Source organism: Capra hircus, chromosome 8 (genome assembly GCF_001704415.2).
Source record: "Capra hircus breed San Clemente chromosome 8, ASM170441v1, whole genome shotgun sequence".
Classification (NCBI taxonomy): Eukaryota; Metazoa; Chordata; class Mammalia; order Artiodactyla; family Bovidae; genus Capra; species Capra hircus.
The window spans coordinates 83,059,456-83,084,407 of NC_030815.1; the positions used below are offsets into that span (position 1 = coordinate 83,059,456).

Here is a 24,952-nt window from a genome sequence, read left to right on the forward strand (position 1 = left end):
TTCACTAATATATTAGAAAAGTAGTTAAATACTTACCATATAACATCCAACAAGGAAAGCAGCATTTGCTTGTTTTCTCTGATCAGGGCCAGTAAAATGTATAATTTTCTTCCTCATCATTGTAATGGACTGCATAAAGATAAACAGTTGCTAGTATTTCCTTTCTAATTTCAAGTTTTCAAAAACTTTATTTTGTGATTAAAATAAATTCGGGATCTCACAATGTTGAAGCATTCAGAAAGACTTTTTAAATTGATACTCAAAAATACCATGTACATTCCCATAAAAGACATGCTCTTGGAATAGAACAAATATACAATTAAAGAGTGGGGGAGGAAACACCTGAAACTAATATATCATAAATCAACCACACTTCAATCTTTTTAAAAGGAGGAGATACAAACAGATGCACTTTGTAAGTATAGACTATCTCTGAAAGAACACATAAAAGCTGGAAAAGGCAGCGAAAGAGATCGTCTTTCCTTTCCCTATTGTCTGATTTTTTTCAAAAATCTATTCCTGAAACCTTTAAATTAAAAGAAAAGGGTACAAAAATAGGTAAAATAATTCAATTCTGTTAGAAATCAGGATAGTGAATGGGGTAGGAAGAGTGGAGTGAGGAGGGTGGTACAGAGATAACCAGGAGAGCGTAAACGGGCTGTTCCTGGGGTGTTGCTAGGATGTTCTGTTCTTGATTAAGTTAAAATAAAAACGATATAGAAAGTAAAATCAAAGGAACAACATGATTTGTTAATACTTCCTTACATGTACTTCACTAACTTGAGTTGAAATGTTTCAATTAAGGGTAAGAAATAGGACATATCCAGCTGAATAAGCACAGTATTCCTTCACTTCTGTGAGCCAGTGTTTGAGTATTTCAATGATGAATGTGTACATGATGAATTTTCCTTTAGTTGTTTACACAGAGTAAGAGATCCAAGTTGATTTAAAAAAAACAACAACCCAACCAGCCCTCAAGCAATCTAAGCATAAGACACTCTTACTATAAATTCTCAACACATTTTTATCACTATTAATTGCACAGGATTCAAAGTTTCAATCAGGTTAGATGGTCAATACTCTACAAGTTGTTCTAGTAAATATTAATGATTTTTTAATTTTGAAAAAAGGATGAATATAATCTTCACTGACCCAAAGTATAAAAGTCCTTAGATGGCCAAGTATTTCTGATGTGTAATTTTAAGTCTGATGTTCAAGGGAGAAAACACCTGCCTTACTCACTAATTAATTTTCATGTAATATAATTTTTAGTTGACAATGAGTTTTATTTCTGTGTAGTAGTCTAATAAATAATCAACTGAATAAACTTGTTTTTAAAGGGTACCCAACCCTAAATCCAGTATCTCTACTTGAGAATTTACAGTGACTCTTGGAATTGATAGCAGTATATAAACTTTTTATTTTATAAAACTAATAATTCAAAGTTTTTAAAAAAATAAATGAATAAGGTCTAAGTTCAAACCAACAGTAACATGCTCTTATAATTTAGTGATAGAATCTTAAATATATGCTGTTTGCTCCTGTTTCCCTACTCCTTAATCATATGTGTGAAGGGTCAAGTAAAGAGTCACAAGTAGTAAAATACCATGAGAGATTCAAGGTATAACAACTGATTTCAAGGTATAATAACAGATGACCTGATTTCTCTTAGTCCCCTAACATTCCCTATCACAGTGAAGGGAGACAGAACAAAGACCAAAGGAAGGAAAGCTTCTCTTGTTAAGTTTCAGTTCTATTAGCTCAGACAATAAGAGATGCACTTTATTAACAACTTCCACTTTGGCTTTTCAAGTACCTAAACATCACCAATCCAAATCAGAATCAAATGACCCAAACTTAAACCATTCCATCAAAACTCTAGAAAAACAAATAGACACACTATGACTTCATAAAACAATAAACCACATGTATGTCCCAAACACCACTGTAGTGAAAAACATGGCATTGCCTTTTTAAAAATAGATTCCCCCTCCTCCCTACAAGATCAGGCTAATAATGATTACTTAAATGAAACCTCAGTAAAAAGTACTTTACCTTTAATTTCTTATTTATCTTGCAGCAGTATCTGTAAACCATTGCTAGATTGAGTGGCCCAAAATCTGCGTAGAAGCTGCAAAAATGAAACACGAAAATGTGTATGCATGTTCCAGATGCTCTGAATATAACTGCCTTTTTGTAGCTACGAGACCAAAACAAAGCAAGAAAGTATACACCAAATTATTATAGGTCATATAACGTAAACGTTATTGACTAACAGAAGAAATACTCTTGGCAAAAGATGACTATTAAAAACCACGAAAAGCGCTACACCACCTTTCAATTTAACCTCAAATAATACATAAAAATACTTTCTGAATAAAAAAGGCTATTTTTCCACACATTTTTTATACTAGTTTATATCTCATTATACTGTAAACTATTATAATTTCAAATGTAAATTGTTAAACTTAGGAGAATTCTTTCACTTTTTGATTTTTCCCCTCCTAAGGATCTATTTTATTACCAAGGATTAAAATCATCATGCTGCAACTAACAATCAACAGATTTGCAATGTTCCAGTTTTATAAACATACCTTCAGATTTTTCAAAATAAACAAAAGTTACTAACAATCTTTTAAAAAGCAATACTTACTTTTCATATTCAAGTTCATTATCTATGCTGAAATAATGTACATTTGATGAACTCTTTGGTCTGCTGAAGAGAATGGCAAAACAAAGGCGATCTGAAATGGAAAAATTGTAATGTTCCTTCCTTCACATTATTCAAAACATTTCATATATCATGATGCAACTCTTTTCAGATGAAGTAAAAAAATTTCTTTTCCATGCATGTTTTACCTGTGGTAAGGGTATCAGTGGGTAACTTCAAAATGTTCTATTTTGGTGGGTAATAATAAATAAGCAATTTTTAAAAAGGAGAAGTTGCCTTCAAATATTAGTTTCAAGAGCTGTAAGCGACTTTTCACATAGTGATACAACTCAATTTTTGGATGAACCTCTCATTGCAAAACATTAGCTATTCTAGATTTAAAAATTTCAGCAAGGCAGCAGGCATTTCATGGCTAGACCACCAGCCTTGATGATTCTCCCTATGTTTCGCTATATTTTCAAGACATCCTAAAAAGTTATTTCAATAAGAAGCTATGTTTTAAGCAGAAAGACAACGCTCTCAAAATTGCTTCAAAATTAATCTTTACGGCTACAGAACACAAAACAAATCCTGGTTATCCAGTGTTCTTGGGGGTCACTTTTTTTTTATCCGAAACCACTACATCTGCAGTGATTTTTACAATCAGACAAATTACCATTATAACAGAGGCAATGAAAGTTTTCTGTATGATAAGTAAGAGATGAACCTGCATTGCATAAATGAAGTTAGGCTGCTATGAGGTTTAGCAAGAATGTTAACAGAGTAATGCTAGGAGGCTCCACCCTTCCTTTCCCACCCCACCCCAAAAACAGTTGCCCCAAAATCCTTGGGGAAGCAGTATGCCGCAAAAACTAGTAGTAGTAATACTAACAGTAGTGCTAGCAGACTACTTACATTCAAATTATGGCAAAATCAAGTACAACTCTTAAAATAGTAAGAAAGAACAGACGCCAGCTGGCATCCCTTTCCCAAACAGTAATTTAAGCAATTTTTGCCTACAATTCAGTGCACCCAATTGCTATATTTTTCTTGTGAATGCGTCAACTAAAACTTCTAGCAACCACAAACACTCAAACAGATGACGGAGCTTACTCCTTTTCAACCACAAATGACCCTTGATCCCCATGCACAGCGACCAGGGATTTTGCTCCGAGGTGGAGAGCCTACGAGCCATGGTGTAAGGACACAAGGGTCCCAAGTGCACACGTCAATGCGGATTCACCCCCAAAGCAGGACCACGTCTGAGCACTAGGAGTCCCGGGAGGCCACCCACGCCCATGAGACAGCCTCGGCCCTGGTTCCAAAGTTTAAAGGCGCGTCTTGAGCAGCAATGGGGGCTCCTCAACCCCTGGGCACTGCCCGATGCCCTCTAAATAGGGGGTGTCCCAGAGGCGCACCCTCCGCACTCACCTCTGATCACCTCGGCCACCAAAGGGGTCCCTGCACCCTCCCGGCTCATGACTCCACAGCATCTGGAAGGCGGGGCAGAGGGAAGTACTGGGCGGCCGGGGAGAGGAGGGCCGCGACCACACCCCCGAAGTTTAAACAGCAAAAAAGTTTAAAGGGCCGCGCCCAAACACTCGGCACAGCGACGCCCCTCGGCCGGCCACCCCACCAAAAGCTCAAGAGAACCAACCCCGGAAGTTCAAAACTTCACAAACGCCCCAGACGGGGTGGTGAGGGACGGGTGCGGAAATCAGCCCCAGCCGCCCGGGCTGAGTTTCGCCCCGCCTCGGGGCCACTCGGCGGTCGGTCATCTGCAGAGCAGACCCCTCCAGCGCCGCAAGTCTCTACTCAAAGTCCGGAGGTGCAGCAGAAGGTCACAGAGGCAAACGCGGGCCTGGTTAAGAAAGCGGCTCCCAAACCGATTAAAAGGATTTCTCGGAAGAGAAGGGCTTGGCAGTCGATCTGACCCCCAACCTTGTGCTCAGCCGTCCTCGCTGCCGCCACCAGGGGACGCTACAGCCAGGCCGCACGGAGACATTGGAGCCTCGACAAACCCCGCGGGCTTGGAGCTCCCTCAGCTCTGGGGTGGAGACTCGCTGAGTGGCTCGCCTGAGTGCTGGTGTCTCCTTTTAAAGGGGCCTTTTAAAGGTTCAAAATTTAAAGGTACGCCTAAAGCAGGGGTCATTCATTCCTTTAAAGGCCTTAGATTTCTCCTCAGAAAAGTATTTGGATGGTTGAAAAACAGGAATTCTGACGCGATGCTAAACGACAATTTAAGAATTTTCTAAACCTATGTTAGTCTCCAGTGAAAACAAAAGTAAGTTGCAGTATGAATACGGTCCTAATTTTGTTATATATAATATGGCAGTGGGATTATGGGGGATTTTTACTTCCTTCTGTATTCTAGGATTCCTACAGAAAAGAGTTACTTTAATAATCCGTGAAAAATGTTTGCAATGACTCTCCCTTAAGACGAACAAGCAATACAGTAACTACTCTTTCCCAAGAATTACACTTTTATTTGTCATCTCAATAGAATATACACGTTATATATCACAAAATATACATTTTTTTGCCTCAAAAGTAAACCTGCATTATCTCCTAACCTTATTCTAAACTTCCAGACAGACCAGATGTTTTTAAGTGTAAAAAACAAAACACTGAATTATTTTTTAATGAAGAATATCTTTCTAAATGAAAATATCTATAAGCTATGAGAATCTGTTAAACTGGTAAACATTTAAAAAATAGTCTTCATGGCAATAAATACAAATTCACGACATAAACTAGAAAATATTTTCAAAAACACACCCAACTTCAATTTTATCTTAGGGAGAAATAATAAAAATAAAACTTAAACTATAATGGTACTACTTTTCCTTCAGACTGGCAAAAATGGAAGGAGTTTGATAAGCACTGTGTTGGTGAGGTGGGGAAACCGGCACTCTCACAGTCTGTGGGTAAGAATGCAAACTGTGACAACCTCCCTGAAGGGCAACAAAAGGCAATTTGGCAGAAATTTCCAAGGATGAAAATTGAACACTGGCAAGATTGCCAAGATGGACATCTTTACAGGTGTTTACAGGCTGAATGATTTATAGGTACATATTTAAAACACATATATATGATTATATATGAAATCTTACATATCTCTGGAAGGACACACACAAAAAACCTGGTGTTTGTCTTTATAGGGGGAAACTATCTGTAATTAGGGAAGTTATGGTAAGAAAGATTTATTCATTTTTGTAACTTTTGAATTTTGTAGCACATATTACCTATTCGAAATTATAAAGCTTTTGAAAAGTAAAGTTGCTGGCTAAAAGTGTTCTTCCAAAGCTGACTTCATTAAGACACAAAGCATTTAGTAAACACAGTATAAGACAATCTAGAAAATGTCCTTTGCACACTTCTAAACAACAGAACTGGTTAGTGCTACCATCTCTTGAAATCCAGTTTCTTTTAACAAACCCAAATAAAATTGGAAGGAGCTACACAGAAACGGGGAGAGATTTTCCCCTCCAAGTCCAAACCTGAAATTCAGTTCCCAAAGGAAATATTTTATATATTAAAGGGTGAGGAAGAATCACTGATTTTCTCATGTCCAATTACCTGTGCACAAGATATTCTCAAATCGTTATCCTAGAGTCATATTGTGATAAACTACAACAGAGGCCAGAGTGCTGGGATGAGAGCTATTTATTAGAAAACTGGAGCTGGAAAATAGGTCTCTTTAAAACATTTTGATTAAAAGTTCATGATTAAACTTACTATCCTATTGTAAACCCATGTGTCCTCCCTTTAATGTGTTTGCAGTCAAAAACAAAACTGAAGTACTGAAGTGGTAAACTTTCTTGCCCTACACTCTGTCACACAGTTACCACTCCTGCTTCTTTGACAGAAAAGATACAGTAGAAGTATGTTAAATCTCATGGTTTTTAAATATTGACAAGAACATTCAAAATCCATCCTTGTGCCAAATTTGTCTACAGTTCTGATATAGCTTATGGGTCTCTAGTTTACTACCTCTTCTTTTAATAAGTATTTGTTACATTAACAACAATTTCCTACATAACAACTAGCTATTGGGATGAAAAGTGTCAGTCGCTCAGTCATGTCTGATTCTTTGCGACCCCTTGGACCGTAGCCCACCAGGCTCCTCAGTCCATGGAATTCTCCAGGCAAGAATACTGGACTGGGTAGCCATGCCCTCATTCAGGAGATCCTCCCAATCCAGGGATCAAACCCAGGTCTCCTGCATTGCAGGCAGATCCTTTACTGTCTGAGCTACCAGAGAAGCCCAGTTAATCATAAAACAGAGAGAGTTATATTCTAAACCAATTGAGAAATGTATGTAGTAGTCTGGTGGCAATGATAACACAGTATCTACTTTTTAGTAGAAATGATGAAAAGAACTCTAAACACAATAAGCTTCCCACTCATTCTGTTTTCCCTCTGGAACCAGACTGACTTCACAAGTCCTGGCAGAGGAACTGGAGAAGTGCAAGTCTTCCCTATGGGGTAGTGAAGTCTGCCCTCAGTGAGCTCATTGTCAGACAAGCAGAAGGGAAAATTCACATCTCCTGGGAATAAGAAAGAATAGGCCAAAGAACAGGCTCCACCTGAACAGCGACTGTCCTTCAGAGAAGGCTACTAGCCATCACTCTCATCTATCGTTAGTCCCTTGTTCCTTGAGATGAGGAGTAACCAAGAGGAGCACAGGAAGAAATGTTCATAAAACAATGGCAACTAACAATTATTGAGAGTTTAGTGCCAGGTATTACATTAATAAGCTCATTAATATAAAGCAAATGCTACGACTACTATCAGTATTTTTCAGGAAAGGAAACCTAACCTAAAGAAGCAAAATAACGAACCTGAGCAAAGTCACAAACTTGTAAAGTAGCAGAATCAGGATCTTAACACAGGCTTTTTGCCTGAAGCCTGAAAGTTTTAAACTCCTGCCTCAGAGACTTGCCTTAAACATAAAGCAAGAATAATTAAAACAGTAAGATTTTAGCACAGCAACATAGAAACATGAAAACCTAGTATATGAGAAAAATCAGTCACAAAGAAGGCCTTACTCAGTAATGGACAAATGTCTATAAGTATGAAAAGAAAACAAGTTACCAATCTGACATGTTATATAAAACAAAGATCAAATGAAGTAAATTTTTAAAAGCTGTCAGATAACTACAAAAATTATACCAACGAATTTTATAATTTAAATGGGACTTTTAAGCATGACACAAAACTCAAGGTATAAAGAAAAAAAAAACCCCAGAAACTTGCAGAAAATATATAATAATCATCACAATGATAAAATCTGTAAAACAATATAAAAACCCAATAGAAAATAAAATTCTATAAAGGCTACAAACAAGAAAAGAAATACAAATAGCCAATAGCCTATTAAATTTAATCTTACCAGTGGCTCAACATTAAAAAGTCCAACATCATGAATAGACTAGGGAAGAAACTCACAGAAGAAGTAATTAAAATCAACTCATTCCAAATTAATACTTTATACAATGGGACTAAAAGAGAATATTTTTAAACTGATCAAGATTATCTTCCAGATACCTTGGGGAAATACCGCAGTTCATGCCTTAACTTCTATCTCCCTAAAATGAAAACCAATATGAAAATTTCTACTGCCATGACTCCTATTTAATAATGTAATAACTGGAAGTGCTCACTGATGCCAAGATAAAAGAAATGAGGGAAGACTTAGAAACAAAACTGTACTTATTTATACAGGACTGTCTGCCTAGAAGATACAAAAGAATCTGTAGACAAACTATTAGAATAAATAAATAAATGTTTGTAAACTTTCTGGATTTACATGATTAGGAGTTTTTAGAAAAAGTTTTTCTGTGTACTACTTGTAATAACTAATAAAAAATATAAGTGCATAGTCATTTATGAATATAGGAAAGATAAAAGCAGGTTTTTATTGGGAAGATTCACTGTCACAAAGATGGTAATTTCATTCAAACTAAATGCATTCTTATCAAAATCTCAAAGAACTTTTCACAAAATTTAACAAGCTGACCCTAAAATTAATCTACAAGACCATAGCGCCAAGAAGAACTGAGACCAATTAGAAAACAAACACTAAGGGGCCTTCGCCCTACCAAATATTAAAACTTGCAATAATTTAGGCATGTGGAATTGACACATATACTAGATCTCTATCTATTATATATAAGAGTTCATTCAGTGAAAGTGAAAGGGAAGTCGCTCAGTCGTGTCCAACTCTCAGCAACCGCATGGACTGCAGCCTACCAGGCTCCTCCATCCATAGGATTTTCCAGGCAAGAGTACTGGAGTGGGGTGCCATTGCCTTCTCCAGAGCTCAGTAACAGACCCCATATACATAGAAACTTCACTTATGACACAGGTAGCACTGAAGATCAATAGTAACAGTGTGTGTACACTCAGTCACTGAGTCATGTCTGACTCTTTATGACCCCATGGACTGTGGCCCGTCTCCTCTGTCCATGGAATTTTCCAGGCAAGAATACTAGAGTGGGTTGCCATTTCCTACTCCAGCGGATCTTCCCAACCCAGGGATCAAACCCAAGTATCTTGCATTGGCAGGCAGATTCTTTAGCACTGTACCACCTGAGAAGCCACGGTAAAAGTAAGAATGCTCAACACGTGCTGTAGTCACAATTGGTTGTACATACTGTTAGATTCATGAATCAAGGTAAACTGAATGTGGTCATACAGGAGATGGCAAGAGTGAACATTGAGATTTTAGGAATCAGTGAACTAAAATGGATGACGATGGGCAAATTTAATTCAGATGACCATTATATGTACTACTCTGGGCAATAATCCCTTAGAAGAAATGAAGTAGCCCTCATAGTCAATAAAAAAAAGTCCAAAATGCAGTACTTGTTTGCAATCTCAAAAATGACAGAATGATCTCATTTCATTTCCAATGCAAACCATTCAACATCACAGTAATCTGAGTTTATGCCCCAACCACTAATGCTGAAGAAACTGAAGCTGAACAACTCTATGAAGACCTAGGAGACCTCATAGAACTAACACTAAGAAAAGATGTCCTTTTCATCATAGGGTACTGGAATGCAAAACTAGGAAGTCAAGAGATACCTGGAATAATAGGCAAGTTTCATCTTGAAGTACAGAATAAAGCAGAGCAAATTCTAACAGTTTTGCCAACAGAACACACTGGTCATAGCAAACACTCTCTTCCAATAACACCAGCAAAGACTCTACTTATGGACATCACCAGATAGTCAGTACCGAAATCAGATAGATTATACAGTCTTTGCAGCTCAAGATGGAGAAGCTTTATACAGTCAGCAAAAACAATACCTGGAGCTGACTATGCCTCAGATCATCAGCAAAATTCAGGCTCAAATTGAAGAAAGGAAAACCACTAGGCCATTTAGGTATGACCTAAATAAAATCCCTTAAGATTATACAGTGGAGGTGATGTAACAGATTCAAGGGATTAGATCTGGTAGACAGAGTGCCTGAAGAACTATGGATGGAGGTTCGTAACACTGTACAGGGGGTAGTGACCAAAACTATTCCCAAGAAAAAGAAATACAAAAAGGCAAAGTGGTTGTCTGAGGAGGGCTTACAAATAGCTGAGAAAAGAAGAGAAGCAAAAGGCAAAGGAGAAAGGGAAAGATATTCTCAACTGAATGCAGAGTTCCAGAGAATAGCAAGGAGAGATAAGAAAGCCTTTTTAGGTGAACAATACAAAGAAATAGAGGAAAACAATAGGATGGGAAAGACTAGAGATCTCAAGGAAACTGGAGATACCAACAGTTCATGCAAAGACAGGCACAATAAAGGACAAAAATGGCAATCTCCTCATAGAAGCAGAAGAGATTATGAAAAGGTGGCCAGAATACACAGAACTCTACAAAAAAGCTCTTTATGACCCAGATAACCACAATGGTGTGGTCACTCACCTAAAGCAAGATATCCTGGAGTGTGAAGTCAAGTGGGCCTTAGGAAGCATTGCTATGAACAAAGCTATTGAAGGTGATGGAATTCTAGCTGAGATATTTCAAATCCTAAAAGATGATGCTGTTAAAGTGTTGCATCCATTATGCCAGCAAATTTGGAAAACTCAGCAGTGGCCAAACATAAAGGGGGACTGGAAAAGGTCAGTTTTCACTCCAATCCCAAAGAAAAGCAATACCAAAGAATGTTCAAATTACCATACAATTGCACGCATGCCATCAAGATTATGCTCAAAATCCTGCAAGCTAGGCTTCAGCAGTACATGAACCGAGAACATCCATATGTACAAGCTGCATTTAGAAAAGGCAGAGGAACCAGAGATCAAACAGGCAACATCCATTGGATCACTGAAAAAGCAAGAGAGTTCCAAAGAAATATCTGCTTTATTGACTATGCTAAAGCCTTTGACTGTGTGAATCACAACAAACTGTGGAATATTCTTAATGAGATGGGAATACCAGACCACCTTACCTGCCTCCTGAGAAACCTGTATGCAGGACAAGAAGCAACAGTTAGAACTGGACATGGAACAATGGACTGGTTCCAAATTGGGAAAGGAGTATGTCAAGGCTGTATATTGTCACCCTGCTTATTTAACTTATATGCAGAGAACATCATGCAAAATGCCAGGCTGGATGAATCAAAAGCTGGAATCAAAATTACTGGAAGAAATATCAACAACCTCAGAAATGCAGATACCACTTTAATGACAGAAAGTGAAGAGGAACTGAAAAGCCTCTTGAAAATGAAAGAAGAGAGTGGAAAAAGCTGGCTTAAAACTCAACATTCAAAACACTAATGTCATGGCATCCAGTCCTAACACTTCTTGGAAAAGATGAGGAAAATGTGGAAACAGTGTCAGATTTCATTTTCTTGGGCTCCAAAATCAATGCAGAAGATGTCTACAGCCATGAAATTAAAAGATGCTTGCTCCTTGGAATAGCTATGACAAACCTAAACAACGTATTAAAAACCAAAGACATCACTTTGCTGACAAAGGTCTGTATAGTCAAAGCTATGGTTTTTCCAGTAGTCATGTATGGATGTAAAAGTTGGACCATAATGAAGGCTGATGGCTGAAGAACTGATGGTTTTGAATTGTGGTGCCGGAGAAAACTCTTGAGAGTCCCTTGGACTGCAAGGAGATCAAATCAGTCAATCTAAAGGAATTCAGCCCTGAATATTCATTGGAAGGATTGGTGCTGAAGCTCCTAAACTTTGGCCACCTGATTCGAAGACCTGACTCATTGGAAAAGACCCTGATGCTGAGAAAGACTGAGGGGAGGAGGAGAAGTGGGCAACAGAGGATGAGATGGTTGGATGGCATCACCAACTCGATGGACATGAGTTTGAGCCAACTCTGAGAGATACTGAAGGACAGGGAAGCCAGGTGTGCTGCAGTTCATTGGGTCACAAAGTGTTGGACACGACTGAGCGACTTAACAACAACAACAAAATGCAGAGTACATCATGCTAGATGAATCACAAGCCGGAATCAGGATGCTAGGAGAAATATCAATAACCTTACATATGCAGATGATAACATCCTAAGGCCAGAAAGTGAAGAGGAACTAAAGAGCCTCTTGATGAAAGTGAAAGAGGAGAGTGAAAAAGCTGGCTTTAAACTCAACATTCAAAAAATGCAGATCATGGCCTCCGGTCCCATCACATCATGGCAAACAGATGGGGAAAAAAATGGAACTATGACAGGTTTTATTTTCTTGGGCTTCAAAATCACTGCAGACTGTGACTGCAGCCACAAAATTAAAAGATGCTTGTGCCTTGGAAGAAAAGCTATGACAAACCTAGACAGCATATTAAAAAGCAGGGATACTACTTTACTGACAAAGGTCCACAGTCAAAACTATGATTTTTTCCAGTTGTCATGTACAGATGTGAGAGTTGAATCATAAAGAAAGCTGAGTATCAAAGAACTTGAGACGACTTTTGAGAGTCCCTTGGACTGCAAGAAGATCAAACCAGCCAATCCTAAAGGATCAACCCTGAAAATTCACTGGAAGGACTAATGCTGAAGCCAAAGTTCCAATACTTTGGCCACCTGATGAGAAGAGCTGACTCATTGGAAAAGACCCTGATCTCGGGAAAGATTGAGGGCAGGAGAAGAAGGGGCCAACAGAGGATGAGATGGTTGGATGGCATTATTGATTCAATGGACATGAGTTTGAGCAAACTCCAGGATATAGTGAAGGACAGGGTAGCCTGGCGTGCTGCAGTCCATGGGGTTGCAAGAGACTGACTGGACTAGAGACTGAACAACAAGAGTAACATTGTCTAGGGTGGAAGGAGGGAGGAAATTCTATCTTTATCACATGACAGGCCACCACACACCAAAGAAGAAGAAGAAGAAGAAGAAGAAAAAAAAAAAAAGCCTGGCTAGGGACTTCCCTGGTGGTCCAGTGGCTAAGACTCTGTGCTCCCAATGCAGAGGGCTCAGGTTAGATCCCTGGTCTGGGAACTATATTCCACATGCCACAAGTAAGAGTTCTCATACCACAGCTATGACCCAGAGCAGCCAAAGAAATACTAAGTAAAAATTTTTTGTAAAAGCCTAACTATAAGAAGAAAAGTTTTTAAGTCCTAGAAGAAAATATAGAAAAGTAACTCAAACAGTGGGGTAGAGATGGATTTAAAAAAATAAAAACAAAAAAAAAAGTCTATAAAGCAAAAGATTGAGAAATTTGATTACATGAAGATTTAATGCTTCTGCTTTTAAGACCCTAAAAACAAAATTTAAAAAGGTAACTCACAGTCCAAGAAGACAGGTACAGTGCACGAAAGCAACAAAAGATTAGTATTCAGAATTTACAAAGAACTATAAATCAAAGACAAAAAGCTAACACTCCCATCAAACAAATGGGCAGAGGTTGGGACTAAGAAATTCACAAAAGAAGAAACCTCATTATCCTACCTTGCTCCTCTTTTTCTTACCTACCTACAGTGAGTATGTTTTTGGTCTGCTCTATGCCTTATAAGTTGACTTTATTAGTCAGAATAATGTATGGCAACAAACAACTCTTACATCTTTATGATTTAATTTACAAAAGAGGTTATTTCTTGCTGGTGCTGCATGACCAGCCCAGATGCTGCAGTGGAGGAGGCTCTATTCTGCACAGTAACCCAAGGATTCAAGATGATGGAGGCTCCACCAATTTGCAGATGTATCATCTGGAATTTATCCCTGGGGCTGCCCAATATGCCAGTGACTATTTGTGTAAGTAATTCCACTAGCTTACAGATATAAATGTACATAGGTATAAACCAAGCTCCATAATGTTATCAGTAATAAAGTTTACATTTAATTTTTTTTCTGTTTAACTCCTATGTTCCTCAGTCAACTCCTCCAGAACAAAATGGGGAAGAGTAATCTTGTCTAAAGATGCTCCAGACATCCTCCCCCAACAATATGTAAGTCTCCATATTCACCTGTATTTCTAAAATATTTTATAAATAAATTTTTAAAAAGGGAGCCAACAGAAGAATTACAAAGTTTTCATACCTTTCAAATCACTGGAGCAAGTGAAAGAATAAAACTAAGAAAACATGATCAAGGCATCAAACACCAAGAAGAAACATGGCAATCGGAAAACAAAACAATTCCAAACATATCAGTAAGAATACAACATGCAAAATATTTAAATTCACCTATTAAAATTTTTTCAAATTGAATTTTTAAAATTCAACATAGAGACTTCCCTGGTGGTCCAGTGGTTAAGAATCCACCTTGCAATGCAGGGGACAAAAGTTGGATCCCTGGTTGCAGAACTAAGATCCTACATGCCACACAGCAAGTAAAAGCACTCGGCAATGCAACTACTGGGCCTGTACCACAACTAGAGAACCTATGTGCTGCAACAAAAGATCCCGCATGACACAGTGAAGATCTTGCATGCCACAACTAATACCTGACTCAGCTAAATACATAAACAAATACAAATTCAGCCTATATATTAACAGAGACAATTAAAACAAAACCATACAGAAAGTGTTTTAAGGATAGAAAATGATACATTACACAGTTGCTAGGAAAAAGAGCAGGCAGAGCAATATCAACAACAGATGACATAGAATTTACAGCAAAAAGCAATAAAGACAAAGATGCTTCATGATTACATAATCTACCAAGAGATTACAACCATCACACATCTTAAACATTTTAAATCTATAACACAAAACTAGTGAAAACAGGAAAAATTAGTAAAGTCATAATAATAGGCTAACACACCTCCAAAACATAAAATAAGGAATTAGAAGCTTGATCTAGTAAATAAAGAGAATCACTTTCAACAGGGAGCACAAAATTTACAAAAAATAGGGTATTCACTGAAGTCATCACTTACTAGGTTACAAGGAAATCACAACAAAACAAATTCAGGAAAGCAAAGATCATACTTACAGATCATACAATTACTGTAGTTCAAGAAAATTTGAAGTTTATTGATGAAAATATAATAAAACAAGCAAAAATCTATCAACCTGAAAATATTTAAAACCTGTTTCTAAATAACTTGCAACAAAAGGAAATTAAAAGACAATTCAACACAAATTATGTAACAATCTCAATAAGAATTCATATTAAAATCTGTGGTATTTGCTTAAATAAAAATGTGAAGAAAATCATGTGCCTAAAAAAAGTCTCCCTCTGTTAAAACATTCACACACACACACACACATCTACCTGGATTAAAAAGCTGAACATAATAGTTCTGGTTCCCTGTATTCCAGGCCATGGTAGGCTTGTCTTTACTCCTTTGAGATTAAATGAGCAGAGGTGAAATACATCACTTCTGGGTCAGTTCACTTAATTGATGGTACAAAAACCTCTATAGACCTCTCCTCTGACCAGCAGCTATCAAGATAATCCCAGAATACAACCATTTTAGAAAACTGGTATTTATAAGGAGTGAACATCACACATCTTCTGACTTGGGGCGGGGGGGGGCAAAATTCCACTTCTAAGGATATATACACACATGTATACACATGTTCACCAAGAAAGGGACAAACGGTGGTTCACAGAATCATTATTTGTAACAGCCAAAAACTGAACACAAACTAAACGTCCAGAAAGTCGGTGATGCCATCCAGCCATCTCATCCTCTGTCGTCCCCTTCTCCCCCTGCCCCCAATCCCTCCCAGCATCAGAGTCTTTTCCAATGAGTCAACTCTTCACGTGAGGTGGCCAAAGTACCGGAGTTTCAGCTTTAGCATCAGTCCTTCCAAAGAAATCCCAGGGCTGATCTCTTTCAGAATGGACTGGTTGGATCTCCTTGTAGTCCAAGAGACTCTCAAGAGTCTTCTCCAACACCACAGTTCAAAAGCATCAATTCTTCGGTGCTCAGCTTCTTCACAGTCCAACTCTCAGATCCATACGTGACCACTGGAAAAGCCATAGCCTTGACTAGACGGACCTTAGTCAGCAAAGTAATGTCTCTGCTTTTGAATATACTATCTAGGTTTGTCATAACTTTCCTTCCAAGGAGTAAGTGTCTGTTCATTTCATGGCTGCAGTCACCATCTGCAGTGATTTTGGAGCCCCAAAAATAAAGTCTGACACTGTTTCCACTGTTTCCCCATCTATTTCCCATGAAGTGATGGGACCAGATGCCATGATCTTCGTTTTCTGAATGTTGAGCTTTAAGCCAACTTTTTCACTCCCCTATTTCACTTTCATCAAGAGGCTTTTTAGTTCCTCTTCACTTTCTCCCATAAGGGTGGTGTCATCTGCATACCTGAGGTTATTGATATTTCTCCCGGCAATCTTGATTCCAGCTTGTGTTTCTTCCAGTCCAGCATTTCTCATGATGTACTCTGCATATAAGATAAATAAGCAGGGTGACAATATACAGCCTTGACGTACTCCTTTTCCTCTTTGGAACCAGTCTGTTGTTCCATGTCCAGTTCTAACTGTTGCTTCCTGACCTGCATATTGGTTTCTCAAAAGGCAGGTCAGGTGGTCTGGTATTCCCATCTCTCTCAGAATTTTCCACAGGTTATTGTGATCCACAGAGTCAGTTGCTTTGGCATAGTCAATAAAGCATAAATAGATGTTTTTCTGGAACTGTCTTGCTTTTTTGATGATCCAGCAGATGTTGGCAATTTGATCTCTGGTTCCTCTGCCTTTCCTAAAACCAGCTTGAACATCTGGAAGTTCATGGTTCACATATTGCTGAAGCCTGGCTTGGAGAATTTTGAATTTAGATATGTAATAGTATATCAATAACATATCAACCAGTATTGGTTTCTTAATGCCCCACAGTAATACAGCATGATGTTATGGACTAAATTGTGTTCCCTGCCTCAAATTCATGTGTTGAGGTCCTAGTCCTCAATATGCCTGTCTTTAGAGACAGGGCTTTTTAAGAGGGGTTAGTCACTCAATCCTGTCTGACTCTTTGCAACCCCATGGAGGGGAGCCCAGTGGGCTCCACTGTCCATGGCATTCTCTAGGCAAGAATACTGGAGTGGGTTGCCATTCCCTTCTCCAGGGAATCGTCCCAACCTTGGGATCAAACCCAGGTCACTGGCACTGCATTCAGATTCTTTACCATCTGAGCCACCGGGAAAGCCCTTTTAAAGAGGTGAAAGTGAAAGTGAAGTCGCTCAGGCGTGTCCGACTCTTTGCGACCCATGGACTGTAGCCCACCAGGCTCCTCCGTCCATGGGATTCTCCAGGCAAGAATACTGGAGTGGGTTGCCATTTCCTTCTCCAGGGGATCTTCCCAACCCAGGGATTGAACCCAGGTCTCCCGCATTGCAGGCAGACTTTAACCTCTGAGCCACCAGGGAAGACTTTAAGAGGTAATTAAGGTTAAACGAGATTGTAAGGGTGGGGCCCTAATTCAATAGGACTGGTGCCCTTATAAGAAGAGGAAAAGACACCGGGAATGTACAGCACGGAGATAAGGCCACATGAGGTCACAGCAAGAAGGCACCAGAAATGAATCTTGCTGGCACCTTGCTCTTGGAATTCCAACCTCTAGATCTGTGAGAAAATAATTTTCTGTTGTTTAAGCCAATGAGTGCATATTTCTTATTATGGCAACCTGAGCAAATTAATTCCAATGATAATATTCAAGGAAACTAAAACTGGGTGAAGAGTATACAGGAATACCCTGTACTGTCTTTGTAATGTTTCTATAAATCTAAACATTATTTGACCTAGAAGGAAATTGACACATTCTTAGTTAGGTACAATCTTCCAAGACTGAACCAGAAAGAAATAGAAAATACTAACAGATCAATCACAAGTGCTGAAATTGAAACTGGTTAAAAAACTTATAACAAACAAAAGTCCAGGACCAGAAGGCTCCACAAGCAAATTTTATCAAACATTTAGAGAAGAGTTAACACCTATCCTTCTGAAACTTTTCAAAATTGCTGAAGAAGGAACACTCCAAAACTTATTTTAGGAGGCCTGAAACCATTACCCTGAGACCAAAACAAGTCAAAGACACCACACAAAACAGAGAAAATTACAGCCCAATATCACTGCTGTACACAAGTGCAAAAATTCTCAACAAAACACTAACAAACCAGATCAAACAATAGAATAAATGGTTTATATACCATGATCCAATGGGATTTATCCCAGGGATGCAAGGATTTTTCAATATCTGCAAATCAGTCAGTGCAATACACCATGTTAACAACTTGAAGTATAAAAACTGTATGATCATCTCAACAGATACAGAAAAAGCTTCTACTAAAAATTCAACACCCTAATTTATGAGAAAAACTCTCCATAAAGTGAGCATAGAGGGACCTACCTCAATGATAATAAGGCCATATACAACAAACCCACAGCTAACATCATACTCAATGGTGAAAATCTGAATGCATTTCCTCTAAGAGCAGGAACAGACAAGGATGTCCACTCTTGCCACATTACTCAATATAGTTCTAGAACTACCAGCCATGGCCATCAGAGGGGGAAAAAATACATTAAGTCTGCTACATACAAACCTTCAAAGTTGTGAGCTTTCAAAGATGCAAATCATGTAAGTTTGTTCACGTCTGGCGTGCATTGTCACTGGCACGCATTCTCTACAAGTGGATGTGCTTTTGTGTACTTTATACTGTACAGTACTGTATACAGCACAGCAGCACAGCATCTTTACTTCAAGCCCAGGATATCTGGGAGTAAGCATAAAAGCAGCTTGTAATTGGTACTGTGAGAAGTGCCAAGCAATAATGATGGAAACAAAAGTGAAAATAATTGAGAGAGTGGAGCAAGGTGAAAAGATGGCAGACACTGCTTGTTCTTGTAACACGGAACTCCTTTCTGTACAACACAAGGAGCTTACTGATGGTGGAACTGGAAACCCAGAGAAAGGATGGAGAGACAAGAGGAAGAAGTAGTAACTGAAGAACCAAAGAGATTCATGATGCAAGGGGATTTTCTCTATTTGAGGAGGTACTGTCAGTTTTTGAGGCTCAGGACATAAACACAGAATGGTACATGAAAGACGCAGCAGCCATTCAAAATACAATCCAGTGCGACCGTGTCATCTGTGATGAGAAAAGACAGACATCATTGGATTCGTTTTTTTCAAGAGGGTAGACAGAATTGAATCCAACAAGGAACCAGAACCTGTGCCACTAATGTCAAGTGTGAGTGAAACTGTATCTCCTGTTGCTGCTGATTCTTCAGTTCTGCCATCTCCCACTCTCCATCCCCCCTGCACTCAGTAACTCTTCTTGCCTGTTCACTCAATGCCAGCCCCTGTATGCTAACTGTTATACTGTACTACTGTGCTTTTCAAGGTTTTTTACTGTGAGAATAAAAATGTTTTCTTTATTTTTTGTTTTTTATATATTATCTGTGTGAAAAGTATTATAAACCTATTACAGTACAGTACTATATAGCCAGTTGTATTAGTTGGGTATGTAGGCTAACTTCGTTGGGCTTACCAACAAACTGGACTTATAAACATGCTGTTGTAGTTCATATGTAGGGAATTTACTGTAAAAGAATTCAAACTGGAAAAGAAGTAAAACTGCCACTATTTGCAGATGACATGACATTATACAAATTAACAAAAAAAAATCCTGAAGATGCTACCAGAAAGCTACTAGACTTTATCAATGAACTGGATAAGATTAAAGGATATAAAATTAATACATAATCTCTTGCATTTCTAAATGCTAACAATGAAAGATCAGAAAGAAATATTAAGGAAACAATCCCTTTTGCCATCCTATCAAAGAGACTAAAATACTTAAGAATAAACCTACCTAAGGAGGCAAAAATGTGTACTCTGAAAAATTATAAGACCGTGATGAAAGAAACAGAAGACTACACAAACAAATGGAAAGATATACCATGCTCTTGGATTGGAGGAATCACTGTTGTCCAAATGACTATAATACTCAAGGCAATCTATATATTCAATGCAATGTCTATCAAATTACCAAGAGTATTTTTCACAGAACTGGAACAAATTTTTTTAAAATTTATATGAAAACACAAAAACCCTAATAACCAAAGCAATCCTAAGAAAGAAAAACGGAGCTAGAGGAATCAGGCTCCCTGACTTTTGACTATACTATAAAGCTACAGTCATCAAAACAGTATGATACCAGCACCAAAATAAAAAAGTAGATCACTGGAACAGGATAGAAAGCCCAGAGATAAACCCATGCACTTACAGTCAACTAATCTGTGACAAATGAGGCAAGAACATACAATGGAGAAAAGACCATCTCTTTCAATAAGTGGTGTGGGAAGATGGGAGCACTACATGTAAAAGAAAGAAATTAGAATATTCTCTAACACCATATACAAAAATGAACTCAAAATGGATTAAAAATGTAAATGTTAAGGCTGAAAACTAAAAAAAGAAAAAAAAAGGCTGAAAACTTTTGGAGGAAAATATACAAAGAAGACTCTGACATAAATTGCAGCAAGTATCTTTTTGAATCCGCCTCTTAGAGTAATGAAAATAAAGACAACAAATGGGACCTAATCAAACTTAAAAGCTCTTGCCTAACAAAGGAAACCAAAGCAAACAGACAATCCACAGAATTTAGGAAAATATTTGCAGACAAAGCAACTTCAAGGGATTAATCTCCAAAGTATACAAACAGCAAATGCAGCTCAATATAAAAACAAACAAACTAATAGAAAAGTGGGCAGAAACTCTAAATAGACATTTTTCCAAAGACAACATACAGCTGACCAAGAGACACATGAAAAGATGCTCAAAATCACGAATTAGTAAAGAAATGCAAATCAAAACCACAATGAGGTATCACCTCACACTGGTCAAAATCGCCATCATTAAAAAGTCTACAAACAATAAATGCTGGAGAGGGTGCAGAGAAAGGAAACCCTCCTATAGTGTTGGTGGGAATGTTAATTGGTACAACCACTATGGAGAATAATATACAGGTTCCTTAAAAAACTAAGTATAGAACTACCATATGATCCAGCAATTCCACTCCTAGTCATATACCCATAATTTGAAAAGATACATGCACCCCAGGGTTCACTGCAGCACTATTTACAATAGCCAAGACATGGAAGCAACCTAAATGTCCATCAACAGAAAAAAGGGATAAAGAAGATGTTGCCCATATATATTAGGTTGGTACAAAAATAACTGTGGTTTCAGATGGTGAATTTAAAATCATTACAACTAAGCTCAAACATATCTTTATTAATCAAAACAGGAATCATTACAATTAACCCATTTTTGCCAATGAGAAATAAGTTGGTTTATTCCTATAGCAGTGGTGGATTCATGTTGATGTATGGCAAAACCAATACAATATTGTAAAGTAATTAACCTCCAATTAAAATAAATAAATTTATATTAAAAAAAACCCTGGAAATAGAACTGCCATATGACCCAGCAATCCCACTGCTGGGCATACACACAGAGAAAACCAGAATTGAAAGAGACACGTGTACCCCAATGTTCATCGTAGCACTGTTTATAATAGCCAGGACATGGAAGCAACCTAGATGTCCATCAGCAGATGAATGGATAAGAAAGCTGTGGTATACATACACAATGGAATATTACTCAGCCATTAAAAAGAATACATTTGAATCAGTTCTAACGAGGTGGATGAAACTGGAGCCGATTATACAGAGTGAAGTAAGCCAGAGAGAAAAACACCAATACAGTATACTAGAATCCCAGGGAGGGGGGAGCCTGGTAGGCTTCTGTCTATGGGGTCACACAGAGTTGGACACAACTGCAGTGACTTAGCAGTAGCAGTAGCAGTAGCAAGGCATATATATGGAATTTAGAAAGATGGTAACGACAACCCTGTATGTGAGACCGCAAAAGAGACACAGATGTATAGAACAGTCTTTTGGACTCTGTGGGCGAGGGAGAGGGTGGGATGATTTGGGAGAAAGGCATTGAAACATGTATAATATCATATATGAAACGAATCGCCAGTCCAGGTTTGATGCATGATACTGGATGCTTGGGGCTGGTGCACTGGGACGACCCAGAGGGATGGTACGGGGAGGGAGGAGAGAGCAGGGTTCAGGATGGGGAACACGTGTATACCTGTGGCAGACTCATGTTGATGTATGGCAAAACAGTACAATATTGTAAAGTAATTAACCTCCAATTAAAATAAATCAATTTATATTAAAAAAAAATCTGTTCTTTGGGATTCAACTTGGAAATCATTTTGGAAATGCTCTTGGAAAGCATTTTCTGCCTCCTGCTGGTTGTGGAACCATTTTCCCTGCAAAAAATTGTTGAGATGCTTGAAGAAGTGGTAATTGGTTGACGAGAGGGCAAGTGAATATTGCGGATGAGACGAAACTTTGCAGCCCAATTTGGCCAACTTGTAAAGCATTGGTTGTACAACATGCAGTCAGGTGTTGTTGTGGAAAAGAACTAGGCCCTTTCTGTTGACGAATATCAGCTGCAGGTGTTACAGTTTTTGGTGCACCTCACCAATTTGTTGAGCATACTTCTCAGATGCAATGGTTTCTCCAGGATTCAGAAAGCTGTCATGAATGAGACACCATCAAACAGTGCCCAAGACCTTTTTTAGTGCAAGTTTGGCTTTGAAAACAGCTTTGGAGCTTCTTGTTGGTCCATCCACTGAGTTGGTCATCACCAGTTGTTGTATAAAATCCACTTTTCATCGCACGTCACAATCGAGAAATGGTTCATTGTGTGGATAAGAAGAGAAGACAACACTTCAAAACGATCATTTTTTTGATTTCTAGTCAGCTTCTGAGGCACCCACTTATTAAGCTTTTCACCTTTCCAATTTGCTACAAATGCCCAAAGACCATAGAATTACCAATGTTGAGTTCTTTGGAAACTTCTCGTGTAGTTTTAAGAGGATCAGCTTGATGATGGATCTCAATTGGTCACTGTAAACTTTCAATGGCTGGCCACTGTACTGCTCATCTTTATTTATTTATTTATTTTGATTTGTACTTTATTTTATTTTACTTTATTTTACTTTACAATACTGTATTGATTTTGCCATACATCAACATGAATCTGCCATGGCTGTACACGTGTTCCTCATCCTGAACACCCCTCCCACCTCCCTCCCCATACCATCCCTCTGGGTCATCCCAGTGCACCAGCCCCGAGCATCCTGTATCATGCATCGAACCTGAACTGGCAATTAGTTTCTTAGATGATACCATACATGTTTCAATGCCTTTCTCCCAAATCATCCCACCCTCTCCCACAGAGTCCAAAAGACTGTTCTATACATCTGTGTCTCTTTTCCTGTCTCGCATACAGGGTTATTGTTACCATCTTTCTAAATTCCATATATATGCCTTAGTATACTGTATTGGTGTTTTTCTTTCTGGCTTACTTCACTCTATAATCGGCTCCAGTTTCATCCACCTCGTTAGAACTGGTTCAAATGTATTCTTTTTAATGGCTGAGTAATACTCCATTGTGTATATGTACCACAGCTTTCTTATCCATTCATCTGCTGATGGACATCTAGGTTGCTTCCATGTCCTGGGTACTATAAACAGTGCTGCGATGAACACTGTGTACTCCTCATCTTTAAAACTCTCATCTCCTTGGCAAAACTTCTGGAACCATTGCTGCACTGTGTTCATTAGCAGTTCCTGGGCCAAACGTTCCGAGTTGTCTATCTCCATTCCTTTACAACCCATTTTGAAGTCAAAGAAGAGAATCGCTTGAATATGCTTTTTGTCTAACATCATTTTCATAGTCTAAAATAAACAGCATGTACTAAGTCATTAACAAAAAAACATGAAGCAAAAAATGCACATTAAAATGATATAACATAACCACATTTATTTAAGAATGTATTCAATATCAAATGGCAAATTTCAACACAAAAACTGCAATTACATTTGCACCAACCTAACACATAAACTAGTTACAACCTAATTATATTTACCTAATACAACCTAGGAGACAGGGATCAAGACAATCCCCATGGAAAAGAAATGCAAAAAAGCAAAATGGCTGTCTGAGGAGGCCTTAAAAATAGCTGTGAAAAGAAGAGAAGCAAAAAGCAAAGGAGAAAAGGAAAGATATAAGCATCTGAATGCAGAGTTCCAAAGTATAGCAGGAAGAGATAAGAAAGCCTCTTCAGCAATCAATGCAAAGAAATAGAGGAAAACAACAGAATGGGAAAGACTAGAGATCTCTTCAAGAAAATTAGACACCAAGGGAACATTTCATGCAAAGAGGGGCTCAATAAAGGACAGAAATGGTATGGACCTAACAGAAGCAGAAGATATTAAGAAAAGGTGGCAAGAATACACAGAACTGTACAAAAAAGAACTTCACGACCCGGATAATCATGATGGTGTGATCACTCATCTAGAGCCAGACATCCTGGAATGTGAATTCAACTGGGCCTTAGAAAGTATCACTATGAACAAAGCTAGTGGAGGTGATGGAATTCCAGTTGAGCTATTTCAAATCCTGAAAGATGATGCTGTGAAAGTGCTGCACTCAGTATGCCAGCAAATTCCAAAAACTCAGCAGTGGCCACAGGACTGGAAAAGGTCAGTTTTCATTCCAATCCCAAAGAAAGGCAATGCCAAAGAATGCTCAAACTACTGCACAATTGCACTCATCTCACATGCTAGTAAAGTAATGCTCAAAATACTCCAAGCCAGGCTTCAGCAATATGTGAACCATGAACTTCCAGATGTTCAAGCTGGTTTTAGGAAAGGCAGAGGAACCAGAGATCAAATTGCCAATATCCGCTGGATCATGGAAAAAGCAAGAGAGTTCCAGAAAAACATCTATTTCTGCTTTATTGACTATGCCAAAGCCTTTGACTCTGTGGATCACAATAAACTGTGGAAAA

At 38.3% G+C, this 24,952-nt stretch overlaps 1 protein-coding gene across 6 annotated transcripts in view; it reads right to left on the reverse strand.

Annotated features, from left to right (window-relative positions):
- Positions 1–24,952, reverse strand: part of CDC14B (cell division cycle 14B) — a 127,005-nt gene that overhangs the window by 56,191 nt on the left and 45,862 nt on the right. For 5 of the 6 annotated variants that reach the window (XM_018052485.1, XM_018052484.1, XM_018052488.1 and 2 more), the window contains exons 2-4: positions 2,654–2,744; positions 2,056–2,131; positions 37–129 (exon numbers count right to left, since the gene is read on the reverse strand). In XM_018052485.1, coding sequence (XP_017907974.1) covers positions 37–129; positions 2,056–2,131; positions 2,654–2,744 — 260 coding nt within the window. Of the gene's footprint in view, positions 1–36; positions 130–2,055; positions 2,132–2,653; positions 2,745–4,081; positions 5,055–24,952 lie in introns of those variants that run through there. The other variant, XM_005684149.3, reaches the window with a different exon arrangement.